Consider the following 23,981-nt stretch of genomic DNA (forward strand, 5'->3'; position numbering starts at 1 on the left):
ACCAATAAAATATTAACTTTAGCAACTGGTTCGCCTCTTATTCCGTCGTCTGTTCCACCATAACACACGGTAGAGGGCGGTAGCGAGCGGCAGGAATCAACTCTAATAGTTGAGATTTTATTCAAATATAAAGCTGCTAGGTGACTCAATTGTGTGCCGAATTCACCAGAAGATCCTACCAGTTCGCAAACAGTCTTAAAGTATGTTCTATCAAGTATGTACGTTTGCCGATACGAAAAGCACCATTAAACTGCCAAGTTTCTGAATGGAGTTTGGCGTACACGGGACGTATCGGTGCAAGGTTCTGCTATGCTAACGTTAGCTAGCTGCTTCATCACCACTTGTTTCAATGTAGCGTTAGCTGAAATAGACATGAATATGGCAGCGACGCTCATATTTACACAAACAGATATAAAGTCCTTCTGTTTCACTTCAAACTAAACAAACTCACCGGCACTTATGTTGTGTAACTTCTGTGTAACTGATGATAGCTTCTGTAATGTTATCATGTGGGACTCAGAAAAAATGAAGCGTGCTCTATTAACGCTTCCTGTTTAGTGTTACGTCATCAAGCCTCGCCCATACAGCTATAGATCCATCGTACAAAAATCAGTACTACACAGAACTACGCCAAATAGATCTGAACTACATACATAAGTTGTTCCACAGATTTTTATTCTCAGTATTTTTCTAAACTCATCAGTGAAGCCGTCATCACCAGTCTGGATCAGTAAGTCGGGAGAAACAGGATGGAGATTGGGTTGCTGATGCTGTGGACCTGAGCTGCTGTTTTCACCTGGCTGCAAAAAGAATTAAAAGTTCAATTGAATTGGATCAAATCAAATGTGTTAACTCAGTACTTTTCCATTCATTTCCTTTTTCCCTCCCACATCACTGAAGTGTCTCACTACGAAACCAAACTCCTTCATTTTATCCCTGAAATATCCTTCATTTCTCATTACATAAAATTAGATATCCTTTAAAAATAACAGCTTTAATAAAGTAAGGTTAGTATCATTTATTCATGGGTTGGTTCACAGAGACACTAGTGATTAAGGGATTTTTCCTGCCTTTTGTGCAGGTTTACAGGTTATTAATGAGTTATTAATGGAAAGTTCCTGTCTCCCTGAATTTTAAAGTAAAAAAGTAAGTGTAGAAGAGTAAAAAACTTAAGGGGAGTTTAAGGAGGTTTTGATGGAGTCTCCTCCATTAATAACTCCCTTAATTCATTTTAAGGGGATTTTGCATGGAGTAAAGGGTGAATTCATGTAAATGTAAGGTTATTTTAAGGGATTACTGGTTCGTCGAGTCTCCAGCTCCAGTCAGTTCACTGTGTGGCTGCTGACTGACTGACTGACTGTTTCAGACTCAGTGCTTCTCTCTCCTTCCAGACTGTTCTGTCTCAGACTCAGACTGCGTCTCTCTCCTCACAGACTTTAGTGAAACTGTTTTGTGTTTTATTCCGCTGCAGCAGTGTGCTTTATTTGTTCAAGTCAATCCTAACAGCAGCCAATACATAAAAGATATAATAATTCTATAATCATTTTAGAAAGACACACTGCAAATAGCACAGCAAAACTGGAAGTCCCTACTGGAATATTATAGGAATCTTATTGCGATATTAAATAACTACGAAATCAAACTGCTTAATTTTATCCTGAGATTTCCTTAATTTCTCCATTACATAAACATGAATTATCCATTAAACATAACATAGTAAGGGTTAGTATCATGGGTTTTAATGGATCTATTCATTGAGACACTAATTAACCTTTTGTGCAGGTTTACAGGTTATTAATGAGTTATTAATGGAAAGAATTTTTCATTATATGAGAAAGTAAGAAGTCAGAAATGAAGGAGAGTTTAAGGGTTTCAATGGGATCTCCTCCATTAATAACTCCCTTAACTCATTCTCTGAATTAAGGTGAATTTACGTAAATTAATGTAAATGTAAGGATATTTTAAGGGATTAGTGGTTTGTAGGAGATTAAAGAGTAACTAAACTCCACCCAAACCTGTGGTGAAGCCCGACACCTAATGGTGAACTGGTCATCTGCTATTGGCTGGTCTTTGTGCCCTGTGATGTCACCTTCTAAACAGTACAACAGGTGGTGACATTACCAGTTCAGTACCTTGCTTTTCACCATTAGGTGTCAGGCTTCACCACAGATTTGGGTTTGGGGTTCAGTTCCTCTTTAAAAAAAATACCATGATAATTGTGATTTTGACTACTGCAACTTCAATGCTGTAACAGAGGATCACAGAATATACATATCCAGATTAATGGGAAAAAAACTAAAACTCTGTAACTCTGTTAAATCAGCTGTTGTTGATGTTCTTTTCATCGCTGGCTCCATTCAGTAGTTAGTTGTGTTTTTCTTCTTGATGGATAACCGGCCAATCGTAGACGAGGTGACGTCACCTCCAGATGTTTCCAGCAGCTCCAGTGGAGTTTGGTATGAGAAAATGTTTCAGGATGTAAAACATCAGCGGTAAACGTCAGGTTTTGGTGTCAGTCCCTCAGAATCAAAGAGCGAGGGCTTCTTTCTAGAGCCGCCATTTTGCACCGAGAGACGTTCAACAATCATACAGGGAGAAATCCATCGTAGAAGAGGAGAGAGACCAGTTTCTCCACCACAGGAGCAGGAGAGAGACCAGAATGCACTGCAGCAGTAGGAGAGAGACCAGAATGCACTGCAGGAGCAGGAGAGAGACCAGAATGCACTGCAGGAGCAGGAGAGAGACCAGAATGCACTGCAGCAGAGAGACAGGCTGGGTGGAGGAAGGAGAGACTCACTTTTTCTCGATTGGAAAAACTCTCTTGCTCTTACTGTTAGTATCACTGTCTCTCTCTTCAACTACATTTATAACCAACAGCTAAAAGCAACAAGCTCACTCCTTCTCTGGTGGTTGTTGAAAGGCATTCTGGGAAACATAGTATATCACTAACTGCAGTAGAAGCAGATGAGGCAGGTTGAGGGAAAGTGGGTTCAGCAAAACAGTAAATGACTCTTCATCACTAAATAGTGTTGAACATCAGACTGAAGAGTCTGACAGTGAAGAGGAGCAGAGGAGTTTTCCTTTAATGTCTAAAAATGATGAGGCTAATCAGTTTGCACTGGCACACACACACACACACACACACACACACACACACACACACACACACACACACACACACACACAGAGTCTTACTTAAGTCACTTTTGGGGTATTTACATAGACTTACATTCATTTCCTGGAGACTTACCCTAACCCTAACCATAACCACTACTTGCCTAAACCTAACCCTTATCCTAACCTTAACCTAACCCTGACCTTAACCACTGACCCAAAAATCAGCTTTTTACCAATTGGGGACACAGCTTTTGTCCCCAATTGCACAAGCCGTCCCCAATCAACTGGTCTTAAGTCTGGTGTGTGTCCCTGAAAGTGACTTAAGTCATACCCACACACACACACACACACACACACACACACACAGTTTTTTAAATGTAACTTCAAAAAGCAGAACACCATCAGTCCTGTTCCAATTCATTCTTCATTTATTGTGCTGCTATTGTTATTTTCTCATTTACAAAAAGTGCTCTAACATCCCAGTTAACATTCCATGTAATGAACTCATTGTAAACACTGGATGCTTTACAAATAATTTACAGTGTAAAACTGTCTGTATCTCAAGACAAACAGGACGGGTGGAAGAGGAGTGTGGATCCTGCGCTCTGCTCTTCCTGATGGTCTGAAAGAGGAACACGACTGTTTCAGCTCGTCTCGTTATTCAGTCCAGCCTCAAACACACTGAAGTTTCCCCCAAAATAACATCTGAGAAAGCCGAAAATGACTGCAGCTTATTCTGGGATGTTAGGATGCTAATTAGTTAATAACACTATTGAGGATGAAATCACCTTTTCTCATGAATTTCTGGTCACTTTTTTTTTTCAAAAATGAGCACACAGACATTTTGGAATAATTAATTACCTCCACCAATGAAGTTAAAAAGAGGATATGTTTTTATCGCCTGTCTGTCTGTCTTGATGATGATCTGGATCTGGGATTTCCACCATTAGACGATTATCGTTTTTCAACCATAACTATTATTACGCTGCGTTCATGTGCTGCTAGGAAAGTCCAACATCTGGGGCTTCTAAATCTGCTGCTTAACAGCGTTGCTAAACCAACAGAAACCGTTACGGAGGCTGCAGCTTTGAAGCTGGAGAACTGTTCAGCGTTGGCTTGCTGTGTAGCTGCCTGTGGAGCAGCTGGAGGCTTCACACCGACCGGACATCACAGACCAGACGCTTCGGAGCTGTCTGTGCAGAAAAGATCTGCGCTAGGCCTGAAGAATAACATGTCATCTCTGAAACGGCTGCATTCCTCTTTAATCATATGGCAGTTGTTGGAGAGAGCGCAGGAGAGAGAATTCAGATGGAATGGGATCTGAATACGGACACAAAATATTAAAATACTGAGATATTTTCAGTGGCATCTGGTCTCTACATTCAAGATACATACGCAGGCAAAAACAAAGAAGAAGAAGGTTACATGAACAGTCAGAAGCCCGGTCATGATTCAGTCTGTTTCCAGCTGCCATTCAAAACTATACTGACCACAGCCGAGTGTTGGGATCCTGAATCTGAACTGCAGACAGAGATTTGTCCTCAGAGTGATTTGGAACGTTAGCTGGCTAATCTGGGATTCTGTCTTCTCCAGCCTCACTGCGATGGCAGAGAGCCTGGATATCGTGTTGTTGTTGTTTTTTATATGAAGTTAGCAGACTGGATGTTACAATCTTAGTTTGGGAAAAAGCATCAGGAAACTTAAAAATGCAGCAAATGCAAAGAATTTGTAAGTCTACTTTCTACTTTGTCTGACGAGAATCAGAGTGTAAGTCATTAAATCAGTTAATTCCAACAAACCAGAGCTGTAGGTGGCATACAGAGGCGATGTGGACTGAAGTGACAACAGCAGCAGGTAAAGTGAACACAACTATTTTGTTAAGAGTTGGTTAATAAGCCTGACTTGCCCTCGGTCCCAGCGCTACCTGCTCTGTTTCCAAACGGCAGGAAGAGAGTTCGTACCGGACGGCGAGGAAACAGACGCTGGACGACCACAGTGCTTCTCAGATGGTCGTATGAAATACACAAAGCAAAGGGCGTTCCCAAAATATATTAAATGCTAATACAGTGAATCGGTTAATAAAGAACATTTAAAGTAGGTTTTCCCCTGTAAGGCACGATGAAACACCAGCGACATTCAGATGAATTCAAACCGCTCACTGTCAGTCGGAGTCCGTCAGCTACAGAAGAAGAGCCAGTGGTTCCACAGAGGGAATCCAAGTCCGTTTCAAACTGTGATACTGGTGGCATTAGGTTGTTGTACTGGACGACTTAGTAGAAAAGAGAAGGAAATAAAAAGTGCCAGTGTCCCGTGCAGAAACACACAGGCGCCTCCACTCAGCTGCAGGGAAACCAGAGTCTCACAGGGTCAAAGGTCAGACAGGAAGCTCCGATACCAGGAACAGGCGTCTGGACGTACACAGTGACGGAATACAAACAAGAGAAAAAAAAAACAAAATCTTCGTAATTTCAGAGAAAAGTTTTAAGAATTGGCAGACAGACTGCTCCTGCCTGATGACCTGTCAGTCCAGTCTGAGGGGTTGGCGCTCTCTGTGGGGTCGATCTGAGGAAAAACCACGAAACACAGCCGCTGGCCCACGAACGTCGCCGTCTCTGCAGGAACACACAGAGACAACAGAGTCTGTAATCATGACCTGAGTTTCATTATGTGTTCAGTATGTGGTGTGTGTGTGTGTGTGTGTGTGGGGGGGGGGGGGGTTAGGGTACAGTACAGGACAGTACAGGACAGTAGATGACAGGACAGGACAGGACAGTGCAGCACGGGACAGTGCAGCACGGGACAGGACAGGACAGGGAAGGGCAGTACAGGACAGTACAGGACAGTGCAGTGCAGTGCAGTGCAGTGCAGTGCAGTGCAGTACAGGACAGGACAGTGCAGGGCAGGACAGGACAGTGCAGGGCAGGACAGGACAGGACAGGAAAGGGCAGTACAGGACAGTACAGGACAGTGCAGTGCAGTGCAGTGCAGTGCAGTACAGGACAGGACAGTACAGGACAGTGCAGTGCAGTGCAGTACAGGACAGGACAGGACAGTACAGGACAGTACAGGACAGTGCAGTGCAGTGCAGTGCAGTGCAGTACAGGACAGGACAGTACAGGACAGTACAGGACAGTACAGGACAGTGCAGTGCAGTGCAGTGCAGTGCAGGACAGGACAGGACAGGACAGGAAAGTGCAGTGCAGGACAGGACAGGACAGTAGATGACAGGACAGGACAGGACAGTGTAGTACGGGACAGTGCAGGACAGGACAGTGCAGTACAGGACAGTGCAGTACGGGACAGTGCAGTGCAGGACAGGACAGGACAGGACAGGACAGGACAGGACAGGAAAGTGCAGTGCAGTGCAGGACAGGACAGGACAGTAGATGACAGGACAGGACAGGACAGTGTAGTACGGGACAGTGCAGGACAGGACAGTGCAGTACGGGACAGTGCAGGGCAGGACAGGACAGGACAGGACAGGACAGGACAGGAAAGTGCAGTGCAGTGCAGTGCAGTGCAGTGCAGTGCAGGACAGGACAGGACAGTAGATGACAGGACAGGACAGGACAGTGTAGTACGGGACAGTGCAGGACAGGACAGTGCAGTACGGGACAGTGCAGTGCAGGACAGGACAGGACAGGACAGGACAGGAAAGTGCACTGCAGTGCAGGACAGGACAGGACAGTAGATGACAGGACAGGACAGGACAGTGTAGTACGGGACAGTGCAGGACAGGACAGGACAGTGCAGTATGGGACAGTGCAGGGCAGGACAGGACAGGACAGGACAGGACAGGGAATGACAGTACAGGACGGGACAGGACAGGGAATGGCAGTACAGTACAGGACAGGACAGTGCAGTACGGGACAGTGCAGGGCAGGACAGGACAGGACGGGACAGGACAGGGAATGGCAGTACAGTACAGGACAGGACAGGACGGGAAGCACGGTGGCTCAGTGGTTACACAGCAAGAAGGTCGTGGGCAGGGTAGGAATTTCACGGCGGCCACGACAGCCATGGCCGTCGTTGCCCCTCACTCTGGCTGTGATGCCCGTACGCCCCTACGGCCACCATGGCATTTGTGCCCTGCTACTGTCAGAGTCAGAGGAATAGAATGGTACACGGCTCATTGGTGTCAATACTTCGATACAGCCACCAGATGGCGACGAGGAGCCAGAGCTCCCACATAGAGCTCCAGTCTGTCTGGATTGAAATGGCTGGTGAAAATCCCCAGAAGATCGCTATGAGTCAGAAACAACTCACAGTAGAAGAACTTACGCTAGAAACGTGAGTAACTAAACTCTGCCGTTTTTGGCGAAAATAACATAAGCCTTGGTGAAATATTTTGGCAAGAACATAGATTTTTGTCAGTGTGACTTAAAATGTGACGTTTGACTGCTACGTTTCCCCGGAAATGGCGGACGTTGTATCGTTCCAATCGTGGTGCGTTTAGGGTCATTGGAAAGCTCGGGAATTTCTAGTTTCCAGCGATACCAAGCAAGCATGTTATTGTAGACTGACAAGAAAATTATCCCGGATCTTTTGATCACAACTTGCTCTTATATTTACGAAGTTTATATTTGTACAACTTTATTGTTAAAATACTTTGTAATAAGACAACATACAACATACATTACGGATTCTGAAAGCTGAAGACCCCATGTTTTCAAAACAGTATAACATTCATATTTTCTATAATTAGACCATCTTCCATCGCGATTTTTCGTACCTACACCACGGGGGTGGACCCGGTAACGTTACCGGGTCCGTCGGGCTTAACAGGATATTTGTAGGCTCCAAATCCTCTTATTTCACTCAATGGCCTTTGTGCCCTGGCCTGTGGCCTTTGCGCCCTAAAAATGTTTGTGACACCCAAGGCCAAATGGCCTTGCCCCTAAAATGACGAAATTCCAAGCCTGGTCGTGGGTTCGAATCTCCGCCCCGGTCCTTTCTGTGTGGTATTTGCATGTTCTTCCCGTGTTTACGTGGGTTTCCTCCCACAGTCCAAAGACATGCAGCAGGATGTATATGATGTGTGTATGTAGTATGTATGTACTGTATATGACATGTACTGTATATGATGCTATGTAAAGCCCTTTAAGACATGCTTGTGATAAAGGGCTATATAAATAAACAGGACAGGACAGGACAGGACAGGACAGGACAGTGCAGTAGACAGACAGAGTGTGACCCCTCTTCTTTAAACAGACTTTTTCCAGTGACTTCCTTGTCAGAAACTGCCACTCACCAATGAAGTCGTAGATACACTTTGGTTTTTCCTTCCAGTGGACGCCCAGGAAGTAGACGGGTACGCCGGTGAGCATGATGACCAGACCGACGCCGCACACCACCGGCTCCGAGTAAAGACTGAAACCGAGCAGCAAAGCCCAGAACAGCAGGTAGCACACAGGAACCAGCAGGTTCACCTGCAGGAGGGGAAGAAGAAGAAGTAGAGAGGAAGACATTTTGAGGAAAGTCTGCTGTAATTCATGTTAACTCATGCAGCCAGCAGGGCGAGGCTGCTTGCTACAGCTGAGTGTTTAGTTTGGACCAACCTGTGCACAATTTGTCGATAGCATCATATCCATGAGAATTCAAAAACTCTGTAATTGATGCCTACTGGTACGCAATGAAGTAACCTTTAACAAGACACTATTTTCCAAGACACAATTCCATAATTTTGGGGCATTTATTGTTAAATAGGCAAATATTATGACATGGAAAATTAGCTAACAAAGTGAAAAAGATTCACTGTGATTATATAGACTAGACTGTGTGTACTGACAGAGTGCAGATGAAAGTACCTTGATGGGTCTGTACAGGTTGGGCTTCTTCCAGCGGTAGTACAGCAGGCCGGCGATGGTGACGCCATACGACAGGTAGTTGATGAAGGAGACGTAGTTGATCAGGTTGTGTGTTTCTCCGATGCACAGTATGACGATGGTGGCAGTGCACTGAAACAACAGCAACACACCATAAACACTGAAAATAACTGCTTTGGATTATAAGATTATATGCATGTTGAATTCAACATAATAAAAGTAAAAGTCTGGTTTTAAAGATAAGATAAATGAAGTGATCCCAGTGGGGAAACTGGGTCTGTACAGCAGCAGAGAGGAACAGGATATAACAAGGAAAAATTGAATATAAATAACAATAGAGCAAATGTGGGATTAAACAACTAGTAAGGTACAACACTAAATCCTGTTAGGTAGAAGAATGAAATGTATGAAATATATGAATTACAGTATAGTAGTGATGGTATGCAAAATAACAGGAGGAGAACATCCTGAGACAAAATGAATGAAAAATATGTACGATATGAAAATATACAAAACTAGAAGGCACCTGGGGCGCGCTGAACAAATCTACAACTTACACACAAACACATCAGTCCTGTCACTTCATTTTAAGTTTAATGGATTTCATGACCCTCAAACAAACCTTCAGGATTTAAAATCAAATCTCTATCGCTGTTAGTTTCATAGTTCTGGCTAAAAATAGATAATCATCTAAGGATGTAAATCCCAGATCCAGATCACTACCAAAATGTAATCAGTTGTTCCAAAGCCGATCTGTCCACCAAATTTCATGAAAATCAGTTCAGAAGTTTTTGAGATCTCCTGCTGGTAAATAAACTAACAGGGTGAAAACAAAACCTCCTTGGCAGAGGGAATAATATGAAATATGTGAAGTGTGAAAATGAACGGAAAAAAATATAAAACATATCAGATATAGGCAACAGATGAGAAAAAGATGAGATGTAAACATTGTAATATCAGTCGTCTTTTTATCTTCATTTTATGTTATTTTTATTTTATTTTATCCTTAGTATTTATTTTGGTTTTTATCTTACAGTTATCCTAGTATTGATTTGAATGTTGCTCTTCTCTTCTGTCTTCTTCTCTTAATTTAATTCCTGTTTCACACTGTTCCATTGATTTTTTTAAAATTCATTTTGAGTATTCTGCTTTTATTTTGACTGTCAAAGCACTTTGTAAACTCTGTTTTTGAATAAAGCTGCGGCACTACGTACGCAGACCAGCAGGGCGGGGATGGGGGTGCAGTTCTTGAAGTGGATCATGGCCAGCAGGCTGGGCAGGTGGCCTTCTCTGGCTCCGGAGAAACACAACCTGCAGGCACAAACAGCACAGGCAGCCATGTTGTGGTGGATTGGACAGAGGCAGGTGAAGAGGCGGGGGCGGGGCAGCAAGGGGACGGGGCAGCAGGGGGCGGGGCAGCGGGGTGGGCGGGGCAGCAGGGGGGGGCGGGGCAGCAGGGGGGGGCGGGGCAGCGGGGGGGGGCGGGGCAGCGGGGGGGGCGGGGCAGCGGGACAGGACAGGGCGGGGCGGGCGGTGGTCTGACCTGGAGGAGGTGAACAGGTATCCGTTGATTCCTCCGAAGGTGGACAGAGCCACGGAGATCGGCATGATGACTGAGAAGGTTCCCAGCAGCTTCTCTCCAAACGTCTGGACAGCAGCACACACACACACACACACACACACACACACACACACACACACACACACACACACACACACACACACACACACACACACACACACACATCACCGATTTATAACATGAGAAATACAACAGCATGACTTATGCGTGATTTATGTATGCTTTGATGTATGTTTATCTTTCTCCTCTATTTCGTTTGAAAATGTTCCAGTCTGATTTTAAAGCTCTTTAAAGCAAGTCTCAAGTCTTCTCTTCATGCATCAACTGGGACTCGAGTCCAAGTCATGTGACTTGAGTCCCCACCTCTGAGTTCAGGATTCAATAGAACCAGGATACGATGTGATCAATAAAAGTTCAGTGACAACAAAGTCTGACTGTGCAGAATTCTGTTTATTTCTGAGACTCAAATCTTTCTAGCAATGCCATTGGCTGCTAGAATGTAAACAACAATTTAAAAATGTCGTTACAAAGTGACAATAATATAATTTGGATGGAGAGCTTGTGAAACTGTGATGGTCAAGAGTCTCATTAGTGATTACTACAGCATACAGCATCATTTTTCTGCTCCACGATGCGTATTGTCACATTTATGTGTTGCGATATATTGAATTTCGATATATTGTCCCATCCCTAGTGTAAATGTAATGTAGCTCTGGTGGTTCGGCTCGTGGTTCAGCCTCATTACTCACTACAGCCACGGCGTTGGATGACAGCAGCTCCTCGGGCGACATGGAGGAGAAGTAGGCGATGTTGGTGAGAGTGTACACAAAGGTCACCAATGGAATGGAGATGTAGATGGCACGAGGTAGATTCCTGAACGAACACACCGGACACACCGAGCGCAATGAGACACAAGCTTCTGACAAAACATGATGTCACTGGAGGAGGGGGGGGGGGCAGAAATTAACTGGGGAAAAAATGCACGGGGGGTACGGGGGGTATAGAAGTGCTACAGAGCAGATACTCACCGTCTGGGTTCGACCACTTCCTCCGTCACGTAGTTGAGGAAGTTCCAGCCGCTGAAGGCGAAGGAAGCCTGCAGGAAGGCCAGAGCGATCTGACCGACCGACGGCGCCCGCTCCTGCTCAAACGCCACCTGAGGAGTCAGAGCCTCGTAGTTTCCTGGAGGGTGGAGTCACATGTTTGAAACAGGATCAGCAGAGTCCATCCTGTCTGACCGAACCCTGACCCGGCCCTGACCCGGCCCTGACCCTGACCCTAACCCGGCCCTGACCCTGACCCCTGTCTCTGGTTCAGGTCTGTTTCTATCTGTTTTTGCTGATGCTGTGACTATAAATGTGAATGTAAGGGAAAACTGGTGTAACTGGGCAGAACTTCCCTCTGATGGAAGGAAAATTTAGAGGATAATGACGTAAATATTGGACTTTTTGACACACAAGTAACTAGCCACATTATTACAAAGCCAGTCTTTATTAAAAAAGAACTTGTGAAAGTATTTTTGTGTTCAAAAACAGGCTGTAGCAACAGGACGTGTGCTGCCAAGTGTGTCATCATTGTTCTAAAATGTAATGCAAGACTGTTGTAACAGAAAGTCAGTCTGATTTACATCAAGCAGACTTATTGCAGCATGTTGTCTGCACCAGATGCTGCAGATTTTCATTTTGTTGTAACTAAATCTGTGCTAACAAGGTTGAAACAATGTGAAAGAAAAATAAAGTGACAACATTCTAATTTTAAAAAGGAGCTAATGGATTACAAGAAAAACGAACACATTACTAGCTACCACAAAAAAGTAATCTGAGTACTTTAACATTAAAAAGTAACACATTACCCCCAACAGTGATCGTAAGTGACTCTGGATAAGAGCTACAGTGTGAAATGTAAAACAGACAGTGTTACCGTTGAAGATCTGGACCAGGCCGACCACGATGATGAGGCCCAGAGCCATCAGTTTCCCCACAGTGAACACATCCTGGATCCTGGTGGCCAGGCGGACGCTGGAGCAGTTCACCCAGGTCAGGAACACTGAGAGGAGACACAGTTACTGTCACTGTATACTGAACACACTGTTACTGCACACTGAACACACTGTCGCTGTATACTGAACACACTGTTACTGCGTACTGAACACACTGTTACTGCATACTGAACACACTGTTACTTTCGCTGTATACTGAACACACTGTTACTGTCGCTGTATACTGAACACACTGTTACTGTCGCTGTATACTGAACACACTGTTACTGTCGCTGTATACTGAACACACTGTTACTGCATACTGAACACACTGTTACTTTCGCTGTATACTGAACACACTGTTACTGTCGCTGTATACTGAACACACTGTTACTGTCGCTGTATACTGAACACACTGTTACTGCACACTGAACACTGTTACTGCACACTGAACACACTGTTACTGCACACTGAACACACTGTTACTGACACTGTATACTGAACACACTGTTACTGTATACTGAACACACTGTTACTGCACACTGAACACACTGTTACTGCCACTGCATACTGAACACACTGTTACTGTATACTGAACACACTGTTACTGACACTGTATACTGAACACACTGTTACTGCATACTGAACACACTGTTACTGCATACTGAACACACTGTTACTGTATACTGAACACACTGTTACTGAAACTGCATATTGAATACACTGCTACTGTCACTGCATACTGAGCACACTGTTACTGCATACTGAACACACTGTTACTGCATACTGAACACACTGTTACTGTATATTGAACACACTGTTCCTGTCGCTGTATACTGAACACACTAACACTGCATACTGAACACACTGTTACTGCATACAGAACACACTGTTACTGCACACTGAACACACTGTTACTGCACACTGAACACACTGTTACTGCCACTGCATCCCACACTGAACACACTGTTACTGCCACTGCATCCCACACTGAACACACTGTTACTGCCACTGCATCCCACACTGAACACACTGTTACTGCCACTGCATCCCACACTGAACACACTGTTACTGCCACTGCATCCCACACTGAACACATTGTTACTGTCACTGCATTCCACACTGAAACCAAGAGGAGGGAAGAGACCACCTGCAACCCTCTCTCACCCTGTCTCACCTTGCATCACTCTGCATCGCCCTTTATCACCCTACCTCACCCGGTCTCACTCTGCATCACCCTGCCTCACTCTGCATCACCCTGTCTCACCCTGCCTCACTGTCTCACCCTGCATCACCCTCTCTCACCCTGAATCACCCTGTCACATTCTGCATCACTCTGTCTCACCCTGTCTCACCCTGCCTCACTCTGCATCACCCTGTCTCACCCTGCCTCACTGTCTCACCCTGCATCACCCTGTCTCACCCTGAATCACCCTGTCACATTCTGCATCACTCTGTCTCACCCTGTCTCACCCTGCATCACCCTGTCTCACTCTGCTTCACCCTGTATCACCCTGCCTCACTCTGCATCACCCTGTCTCACCCTGCCTCACCCTGTCTCACCCTGCATCATCTTGTCTCACTCTGCATCACTCTCCCTCACCCTGTCTCACCTTGCATCACCTTGTCTCAGTCTGCATCACTCTGTCTCACCCTGTCTCACCCTGTCTCACCCTGCATCACCTTGTCTCACTCTGCATCACTGTGTCTCACCCTGCCTCACCCTGTCTCACCCTGCATCACCTTGTCTCAGTCTGCATCACTCTGTCTCACCCTGTCTCACCCTGTCTCACCCTGCATCACCTTGTCTCACTCTGCATCACTGTGTCTCACCCTGTCTCACCCTGTCTCACCCTGTCTCACCCTGCCTTAGAGCTGCTAACCCTAAAAGAATTTCATCAGTCTGGTTTCAGTGGAGAGTTTTAGTGTCCCATCATTGTCTAAATGTTCCAGAGGCTTTTCACCCTGACAAGAATACAGTTCCGGGGTAAACACTGAACACTGAACACTGAACACTGAACACTGTGACTTTTATTGAATTTTTGGCACGAAAATGTTCAACTTTAAAAATACTGAATATCAGCATGAATTATCAGCAACTGGCAGCTTCAGTCCAAATACATCAGTATCAGTATCGGCCACATCGGTGGAACCCTCGAGTGGGGATCCGGTGATGGTGTTGTTGCCGGCGGTGGGCGGCAGCAGCCGGTTGCCATGGGAGGCAGGAATGTGGGAAACGGGCGAGCGAGGGAGGGCGTGATTGTTTCACCTCGTCCATCATTGTCATTGGCTTTGCCTCGCTCTCTCTCATGGTGGCCTGGCTCTCAAACACAAAGAGGAGCTGTCAGCGCCCCAAAACAAACCACTTCCGACGCGGAGGGGAACAAAACGTGGCGAGGTCCCTGAAGAGGCGGACACCGCTCACGTTCCAGCAGCCACATCCAAAAACAAGTGTGAATGATGGCGTCAGAGGCCAGGAATCACCCGCTGAAATCCCCGGCGTTTCACCCCGCGGGCCTCGCTGCCTTCACCGCCACGGCCGGACGCTATTCGCTCGTCGACGAGACAAAGAGGCTGCTGGGATTAACGGGCTTCAGTGCAGGTACTCTGAGCCGTGACACCGAGCAGTGAAGCAGACTGACATCCATACTGACTAATGTAAAGACAGGAACTTCTGCAGCTCCGGGCCTGGAAAACTGTGAGATCCTCCGTAAAGGCCGCTCAGTCTCTGTTCCTCCAGTCAGTTCTGATGCTGTCTGTCTCCTTAAAGCCCGTCTCCAGCATTTCTTATTTTTTGTGAATCAATTTTTGATATGAAGATCTAAATTTTTGAAGAGCGGGTTTGCAGACAGAGAAGAAGCTTTCTGCAGCTTTCACATCCCATCAAAACTCAAAACCCAGCATGGGGCTCCAGAAAAACTGTAGAAAATGCAGGTTTTTTGAAAGTTACCCATCTTCAGAAATAAAACCATGCACATCATTCTAATTTTGGTGTTTTGCTTCTTGTATTGAAATTTTCCACTAAACATTTATGTGCGGCTACTGGTGAGAAAAGAAGCATTCATCTTTTGGAGAAGTGATTCAGCTTCTGCATCAGTCAGACAGCATTAAACAGTGTTAAAAACTGGATATACTGTTGGCCAAATGGATTTTCATTCCAACCAATATCACCAAAATGTCTCATTATACTGCAACACTATCAAATACGAAAATTAAAATCTGAGAAAACTAAAAAGTATTTCCTTAAATTTTAATTAAATGAGCTTAAATCATAAATTAAACTATTATTTTTGTCTGATTATTATTTTGTCTTATGTAATCACAGCTGACAGTTCTGTTCATTTCAGAATGTAAAATGTCTTCGATGCTGATGTATATTTGGACTTTCTGGGCCAGTTTTCTATTTTCTGATGATAGCTTGGGCTTTTACAAACTGTATTAAACATCAGCTTTTGTTTTCCAAACCACAGAACCCCATTACCCCCCCCCCCCCCCCTCTCCTCCAGGGACGCCATGAATTTTTTATTACAGCCATCACCAAGTTTTAAAAAGCTTCCAGGCAGCAGTTACATAAGAGGAATTTAACATGCGACCACATTCTGCTGTCTGACTTCACTGCTGCACTGCACAGGCCAGACCAATAGACCTGCCGGCGGTTTATGAAGGAACCTGAAGTGGATTATGATCAGTAAAGGTAGAGGAATTACTCATTTCTGAAGCTGAACTAACTCAGCAGAAAGACCGGGTCCAACAACAGGAGCAGAGGTGGAACCACAACAAGCGAACATGTCGTCCCTCACCAGCGATGCAGGCGGTCAGTAACAAGCTGCATCGTCCCTCCAGGTTTCAGTCAAATCAGACCGGTGGTGCAGCAGTTATGGCCTTTCAAAGTTTGAAATTTTGACATTTAATCGGTGTAATTTGGAAGGACAGTTGGATGTGTGAAGCAAGTTTCTTGTCAGTCGGACTGAAAGGATAATTCCAGTTATTTTCAAACCGAGGCCTTTTGAACAACGCGTCATTCACGTTCACGTCAACACTTTGCAACTAAAAATACATATATAGTGAGAGTGAGAGGTTTCTGTGTGTTGTGCTGCAGGTGCGAAGCCACTCACACAGACAGGTGGTGGACAGCATCCGTGTGGCCATGTAGGGAGGAACGCAGTTTGGGAAGACGGGCTGCAGGACGTAGTTGGAGAAGGTGAGAGCGATGACGGCCAGCGTGGTCGGATACATGATGAGGACAGCGCTCCACAGCAGGAGGAACCTGAGGACAGGAGGATGGTCAGCATCATCACAGAGGTTCAGTCAGTCCGGTCTGCAGCGTGCGGCGCTCTGCAGACTCGAATTCAATTTTGTAGTTTTTATCATTGTAATGGAGAGCAAAGACCAAGCAGAAATCACCAGAAATGTATTTGGAAATATCCTGCTTCAGACTCTTGAATCTCATTCCTCCACCAGCGGCTTGTTCTCGCTCCGAGAAACAATCGAGCCAATCAGAGCCTTTGTGGGCGGGACTAAAGTTTGAACTGTTCCTGCGACGGTTTTTCATTGGCGTTTCAGCAGAATAGATTTTTTGAATTTGAAAATAACGTCAGAGCGGCCGATACGTCAGTCACTAGTGATTGGTTCAGATAAGTCGGTCACTAGTGATCGGTTCAGATAAGCCGGTCACTAGTGATCGGTTCTGGGAAAATCAACCCCCCCCCCCACACACACACACACAGAAAACGGCTAACGGAGGAAATCTCAGCTGGATGATGGAGTGGAACCAGATGGACGCTCAGTCTGAAGATCAGACTAGTTTGGAAGCCAAATCTAGAAGAAATCCCATCAGGCAGCATCAGAACCAAAGTTCCTGTCATTTTGGTCATTTATGATGAATAATTTATCACATTGACTTTCAAACTGATGTTAAAGTCTCCATGAAATGAGCTGCCATTCCTTTCCCTTCCTAGAAAGCAGAGTATCTTTAGCGGTGACATCATGCTGCACCAGGAGGAGGAAATAAAAAATCACAGATTTCTCAACAGTCCCGCCCCTCTGACGCTCCCATCCAATAGAACTGCCTTTCTCTCCCTAACTGATCTGACAGACATCCCAACAGCCTGTTTCAACAGGAAATACATCAAATCGAGGAAGTGAAGATGCTGTTTCACGGGGTCTTCAGCCTCGTCCTCACTCACCCCATCAGACCGCCGAAGATCTCGGTGACGTAGGAGTAGTCTCCTCCAGATTTGGGGATGGTGACGCCCAGCTCGGCGTAGCAGAGCGAGCCGAGCGCCGCGATGCCGCCGCCCAGCAACCAGACGACCAGAGCCAGACCCACCGAGCCAGAGTGCTCCAACACACCTTTAGGAGAGATGAAGATCCCAGAGCCGATGATGTTACCTGTGGAGAGAGAGAGAGAGGGAGAGGGAGAGAGAGAGAGAGGGAGAGAGAGAGAGAGGCAGAGAGACAGAGGGAGAGAGAGAGAGAGACAGAGAGAGAGAGAGAGAGAGAGAGAGAGAGAGAGAGGCAGAGAGACAGAGGGAGAGAGAGACAGAGAGAGAGAGAGGCAGAGAGACAGAGGGAGAGAGAGACAGAGAGAGAGAGAGAGAGAGAGAGAGAGAGACAGAGGGAGAGAGAGAGAGAGAGAGACAGAGGGAGAGAGAGACAGAGAGAGAGAGAGAGACAGAGGGAGAGAGAGAGGGAGAGAGAGAGAGAGAGAGACAGAGGGAGAGAGAGACAGAGAGAGAGAGAGAGAGACAGAGGGAGAGAGAGAGAGAGAGAGAGAGAGAGAGAGAGAGAGAGAGAGAGGGAGAGAGAGAGAGAGACAGAGAGAGAGAGAGAGATATTTTGACAAACAGTTTGGACTCGTTGCAGCAAGAGGCAGTGGAGCTCGCTGCTTCAACTGACAGCTGACTGGAGACAATACTGTCTGTGGGTCCAACAACTACAGACAATACTGTCTGTGGGTCCAACAGCTACAGACAATACTGTCTGTGGGTCCAACAACTACAGACAATACTGTCTGTGGGTCCAACAACTACAGGAGGAAGAGAGGAATTATATAGAGGAACTAAATCAATGATCTTATCCTTTAAAGAGCTGCTCCCCCTAAAAGAATTTCAGTATCCAGGGTTTCAGTTTGATGGTCTAAATGTTTCAGAGGCTTTTCCACCCTGACAAGAGGAAACGTCTGGAGGAAACACTGATTCACAGACATAAAACTCAGGGAAAAGAGTTCAAATCAGGCCGGTAGACTGTACCGTCTACTAGGATGACAGTAAACCTGTGAAATCCGGTTCAGAGCGGTATTTCATACTGTAACCTCTCCGGTGAGTCTGCCACCTGAAGCACCAGCGACCCGCCGGGAGTCCGGAGCCAAACCCCAAACTTTCCCCCAGTTTACATGCAGGCGTGGAACAGAAGGAGCTCTATGAGAGACCGGGTTAGAGAAGGAGGTGAAGCCATCAGTCAGTCCGCCGGCCTCGGCGCGCCGCAGCGGACCGCACATCCAACACACATCCAACACATTCAGACTCCGGCGCTACCAGTAACACGGCAGGAGGCAGCCAAGTGGCACAGACAGCCGTTACATAACAGACATAAATTATCCAGACGGAGCTGAGAGGAGCGAAGAGCGACTCACCTTCTGCTCTCTGATCCTGCACATTTCTCTCTGGCAGGTTCAGACACACAACTGAAGACCAGCACAAATACACTGGCAAAGAAAGGCTGGAGTTTGGAGACAGGAGGGTTAAATAACAGATGGACCAGATGAATTTGCTTAATGGATAATAATGTTAAACTTTAACTTGAACTTCTAGTTCTGGTTTCATTCGTTTTTATATTCATATAGTTTTCTTTTAGTGTATTTAGTTTCAGTTCTAGTTTTAGTACTTTTGGTAAAGTTTATTTTTTATTTTTTAAAGGTATCATGATAGGCATTTTTATATGTGTACAAAAGGTATTATGTAATACCAACAATAAATCATAAATTCTTCCTATATGAATTTTTCAATAATAATCCAAACTGCTGTTTTCTCCAAATGTTCGCTCACTCTCATGTGGAGGAAGGTCATCTGCACATTATTCCTCCTCAGCATGTAATCTGTCTCTGAGTTTGAGCTCATTTCATGAAACTTTGAGAACCGTGAGCAGAGAACAGAGAGAAGACAAGAGCAATCGAGTAAGAGCAAGAACTTTGTGTTTGCACTTGAAGATTTTTTTTTATTAAAAGAATTTGGTTTGATCTCTCTGTCCAGACAAAGACCATGAGCAACAATGTTTTTGGAGATAACTTTTACTCAGAGAACATTTCAAATGAGCTATTTATTATTTTCATTTAACTACATTTTTACTCCTGTAATTCTACTTCTATGTAAGTAAAATTCTCTTTCCAGCCTGATAACTAACTGTCATCTGTCATATTCCTGTGTTGCTGTATCTCATTTTTCCTGAGGTGAAGACAAAGGTGATTTTCCAGCCTAAGTTCTATTCTGTCCTGTTCTATTCTATTCTATTCTGTTCTATTCTGTTCTATTCTATTCTATTCTATTCTATTCTATTCTATTCTATTCTATCCTCCTGACTCGTGGCCTCTGAAGCGGAGCCGGGTCTCAGTGTGCAGAGCAGCAGCTTGTTCTCTCTGCTCTCTGTCTGAATGGAAAGGTGCTTCAGCATTCTGCACACAGGACTTTCACTCTGGAGGAGGAAATGTTCGCCGACATGTTCGACTTCAACGAGAAAACCGAGTCGAGAACTGAACCCAGAACCGAGAAGGTCACAGGTTCGAGTCCCGCAGCGGTCACTGTGTCCTTCAACAGCCTCGTGTCAAAGTGTCCCCCTGTCTGTCTCTGGATAAGAGCTACATGTCTAAAATAGAAGTGGAACTAGAAGTGGACTGCTGGTCCTGAACGGGACGCTGCGGCTGAAGAGACGAAACCAAGTAGTGATGATGATGGAACTGGTTTAAAGGAACAGTTCACCCCAAAATGAAAGATTCTCACTCCCATGTCAGTTAAAACTCTCTTGAAGTTGTTTGGACACCAAACACTCAGCAGCTCGCCTCTGCAGCTCCGTTCAGCCTTCTGACAAAGTGTTAAAGTCAGCAGCTCTGTCTGTTTACTGCTCTAAAAAAGCAGAAAATGTCCATCAGATTTCTCCAAACAGCTCTGCAGGAGGATCCAAGTGTTTTGTAGCCAAACGATCAAACTGTGGGTCCAGAAGTCAAATATCTACCTTGTTATCGCCTCGATTTTCCTCACTGACTGTAATTGGGCAGAACTGTAGAGGAAACTGTAGGAGATAACAGGGTAAATATTGAAGCTTTGGACCCACAGTTTGATCGTTTGGCTACAAAACACTTTCTTCTGCTGCAGAGCTGTTTGGAGAAATCTGATGAACATTTTCTTGTTTTTTTTTTAGCTGTAAATGTTAAAGATGCATATTCTATTTGTAAGCTGATTTGGGAACTTCCAGGTTCAATACAGTTTCTGCATTTCAGTTTTTCATGACGTTGCAGTGCTCAGAGGGCCGGCTGTCTTTAGAGACTTAACAATTTTAGCTGCAGTTTTATTTGGTTTCAGACTTGAGTAAATCCTCTTGCTGGAAAAGTCTATTTTAATTTTGTTTCTGAGACTAAATGTGTCGGACTTCCTTCTTATATAAAGTTGCGAGGGTGTTCAGTCAGACATTTCATCACTACAGGATCACTGAGGGGAAAACAAGGTGCTAAATTTGATCTGAAAGTGGAACATTCAAGAACAAAATGCACTACCAGTCAGAAGTTTGGACACACCACATTTTTCTATATTTTTACTATTTTCCACATGTTAGAATAACAGTAAAAACATCAAAACTATTAAATAACACAAATGGAATTATGCAGCGACCCATAAAGTGTTAAATCAAAACTATCTTATATTTTAGATTCTTTGCCTTGATGGAAAGGCAAAGGCTTTGGAAAGAAATTCATACATAGGATCAACTTCACTATTTATATTTGTCTAAGAAACTCATTTCAAGTATTTAAGCAGAAGCCTTTAGATCAGAATGCTTTAAGAGAATGAAACAGAACATTCAGTCAGGTTCAGACTGTGACTGGTCTGTAAGTGAGGAAAATATAAGAGATAATGAGCTAAATGTTGGATTTTTTGGACCCACAGTGATCGTTTGGCTACAAAACATTTGGATTCTGCTGCAGCTGTTTGGAAGAATTTGATGGACATTTTCCGCTTTGTTTTTTGGATCTGTAAAGAGACGGAGCTGTTAACTTTAATATTTTGTCAGAAGGCTGAATGGAGCTACAGGAGCGAACTGCTGCCTGCTCACCTGCTACCTGTACACAACTATAGTGATCCAATAAGATCTTTTAGAGGGATACTATACAGATATGAACGCAATATTTAAACTATATATTACTATTTAAACTAATATCCTACAGGACTATCATGGCACCGATATAGTTTGCCAGGAACAAACCCGGTGACAAGTTTCCAGCTCCTGCAGGTCTGGATGTGTGTGTACAGTATGTACAGAATGTGTGTGTACAGTATGTGTACAGTATGTGTGTACAGTATGTACAGAATGTGTGTGTACAGTATGTGTACAGTATGTGTGTACAGTATGTACAGAATGTGTACAGTATGTGTGTACAGTATGTACAGAATGTGTGTATAGTATGTGTGTACAGTATGTGTACAGTATGTGTACAGAATGTGTGTACAGTATGTACAGAATGTGTACAGTATGTGTGTATAGTATGTGTACAGTATGTGTGTACAGTATGTACAGTATGTGTACAGTATGTGTACAGTATGTGTGTACAGTATGTACAGTATGTGTACAGAATGTGTGTACAGTATGTACAGAATGTGTACAGTATGTGTGTATAGTATGTACAGAATGTGTACAGTATGTGTGTATAGTATGTGTACAGTATGTGTGTACAGTATGTACAGTATGTGTACAGTATGTGTGTACAGTATGTGTACAGTATGTGTATGTGTATATAGGCCTCTTTGCAGATGTGTCCTCCTGTATATTAGGACGGAAGGAAGTTAATTCTGCGTGTGAATTTGTATATTATTTGTACTTTTTTGAGGTAATCCTGTATCCTGTTTAACTGAGCAGCACTCTGGATAATCTGATTGGTTAATCTGATTGGTTAATCTGATTGGTTAATCTGATTGGTTAATCTGATTGGTTAATCTGATTGGTTCCTGTGGGCAGCCGCTGGCCTCACTGTGAAAAGTTTTTGCCTGATGAGGGTCTCTTGTCTCTTGTATTTTTCAATACATTTTTTTTTTTGCTGTTTTATTGGACAGTTCAAAGTTCAGAGAGGCGGGGGGGAGAGGGGAGGAGGTGAGACAGGGGTCCTGGGTGGATTTGAACCCGGGACGCAGCGTTCGTACAGGCCTGCGCCTCAGACCGTGAGCCACCGGGACGCCACAATAAAATGTTTTAATTGTAAGTATAGACAGTGTGTGGGAGGCTCTAATACAGTGATACCAGGAGATAAAAATACCCAGAAGTCACAGACACACTATAAGTCCTTATTTATAAGAATCCTATAGGAATATTACAGAAATAAGAGTGATTTTACATGCAGAAGTCTGGAAAACCAGACAACTGATGCTTTCATCCTGACAGCAACCAGAAACCAGAAACCAGCAACCAGCAACCAGCAACCACCTGCAGGATAAAGTTTGAAAATGAAAATTGAACAAACTGCTGCCTGAATCCAATCCAGCCAGACTGGACTCAGATGAAACTGTCCATCCATCCATCTCCTCCTCCTCTCCCCCTCTCCTGTCCTTTCCTCTCCTCTCTCCTCTCCTCTCGTCCTCTCCTCTCTCCTCTCCTCTCTCCTCCTTACATGTATTTAAAGCTCCACTCATCCATTCTGCTCCAGTAAACAATGTTCTTCTGCTTGACCTCCACTCTGCTTCTGGACTTCATATATTTCAGCCACGTAAGCACAGAGGAGCCTGAGCTCAGTTTGATCTCAAACCTTTTCCTAACAAATATGGAGTCTCTCATCTTCCTATGACCCATGCTACACAAACCACGGGAGCCTTTTATTTTACTTTGCGGGTTCTAATCATTCAACTCATTAAACATCCAGGAGGAGAAGAAGCGCTATGATAAAACTTTGTTGTATTCGCAGCCTGCAGCTTCTGTCCCGCGGCAGAAAAGCTTTATAAAAGTTGTGCAGTAATAAAATAAAAGCCGGACTCGCTCCTTGTTTCTCACCTATGATGATGGTGCACGCGCTCAGCAGCCCGATCTCCTTCTTCAGCGTCACTCTGTCGGGGATTTTCTTCTTCTTCTTCCCGTCCGCCCCGGCGCCGTGCGGCTCGCGCCGGGAGCAGATCCCGCTGCTGGTCTGCTGTCCCTCCATGTCCTGCCGCTCCGCTCCTGTCCTGTCCTCCTCGCTCCGTATTCATGCACACTGAATGGGCTGCGCTTGCGCAACAACCTGCCGCTGTCC

The 23,981-nt window shown here is 44.8% G+C and overlaps 1 protein-coding gene across 1 annotated transcript in view; it reads right to left on the reverse strand.

Annotated features, from left to right (window-relative positions):
• Positions 1–5,598: 5,598 nt before the first annotated feature.
• The window catches only part of slc7a10b (solute carrier family 7 member 10b), a 23,354-nt gene continuing 4,971 nt past the window's right edge, over positions 5,599–23,981 (reverse strand). The window contains exons 2-12 of the mRNA XM_071899093.2: positions 23,744–23,925; positions 17,689–17,893; positions 16,618–16,769; positions 12,445–12,570; positions 11,553–11,706; positions 11,274–11,397; positions 10,486–10,589; positions 10,157–10,253; positions 8,925–9,074; positions 8,369–8,546; positions 5,599–5,729 (exon numbers count right to left, since the gene is read on the reverse strand). Coding sequence (XP_071755194.2) covers positions 5,599–5,729; positions 8,369–8,546; positions 8,925–9,074; positions 10,157–10,253; positions 10,486–10,589; positions 11,274–11,397; positions 11,553–11,706; positions 12,445–12,570; positions 16,618–16,769; positions 17,689–17,893; positions 23,744–23,925 — 1,603 coding nt within the window. The remainder of the gene's footprint in view (positions 5,730–8,368; positions 8,547–8,924; positions 9,075–10,156; positions 10,254–10,485; positions 10,590–11,273; positions 11,398–11,552; positions 11,707–12,444; positions 12,571–16,617; positions 16,770–17,688; positions 17,894–23,743; positions 23,926–23,981) is intronic.

The sequence above is a fragment of the Centroberyx gerrardi genome, chromosome 4 (assembly GCF_048128805.1).
Source record: "Centroberyx gerrardi isolate f3 chromosome 4, fCenGer3.hap1.cur.20231027, whole genome shotgun sequence".
In the NCBI taxonomy this organism is placed as follows: Eukaryota; Metazoa; Chordata; class Actinopteri; order Beryciformes; family Berycidae; genus Centroberyx; species Centroberyx gerrardi.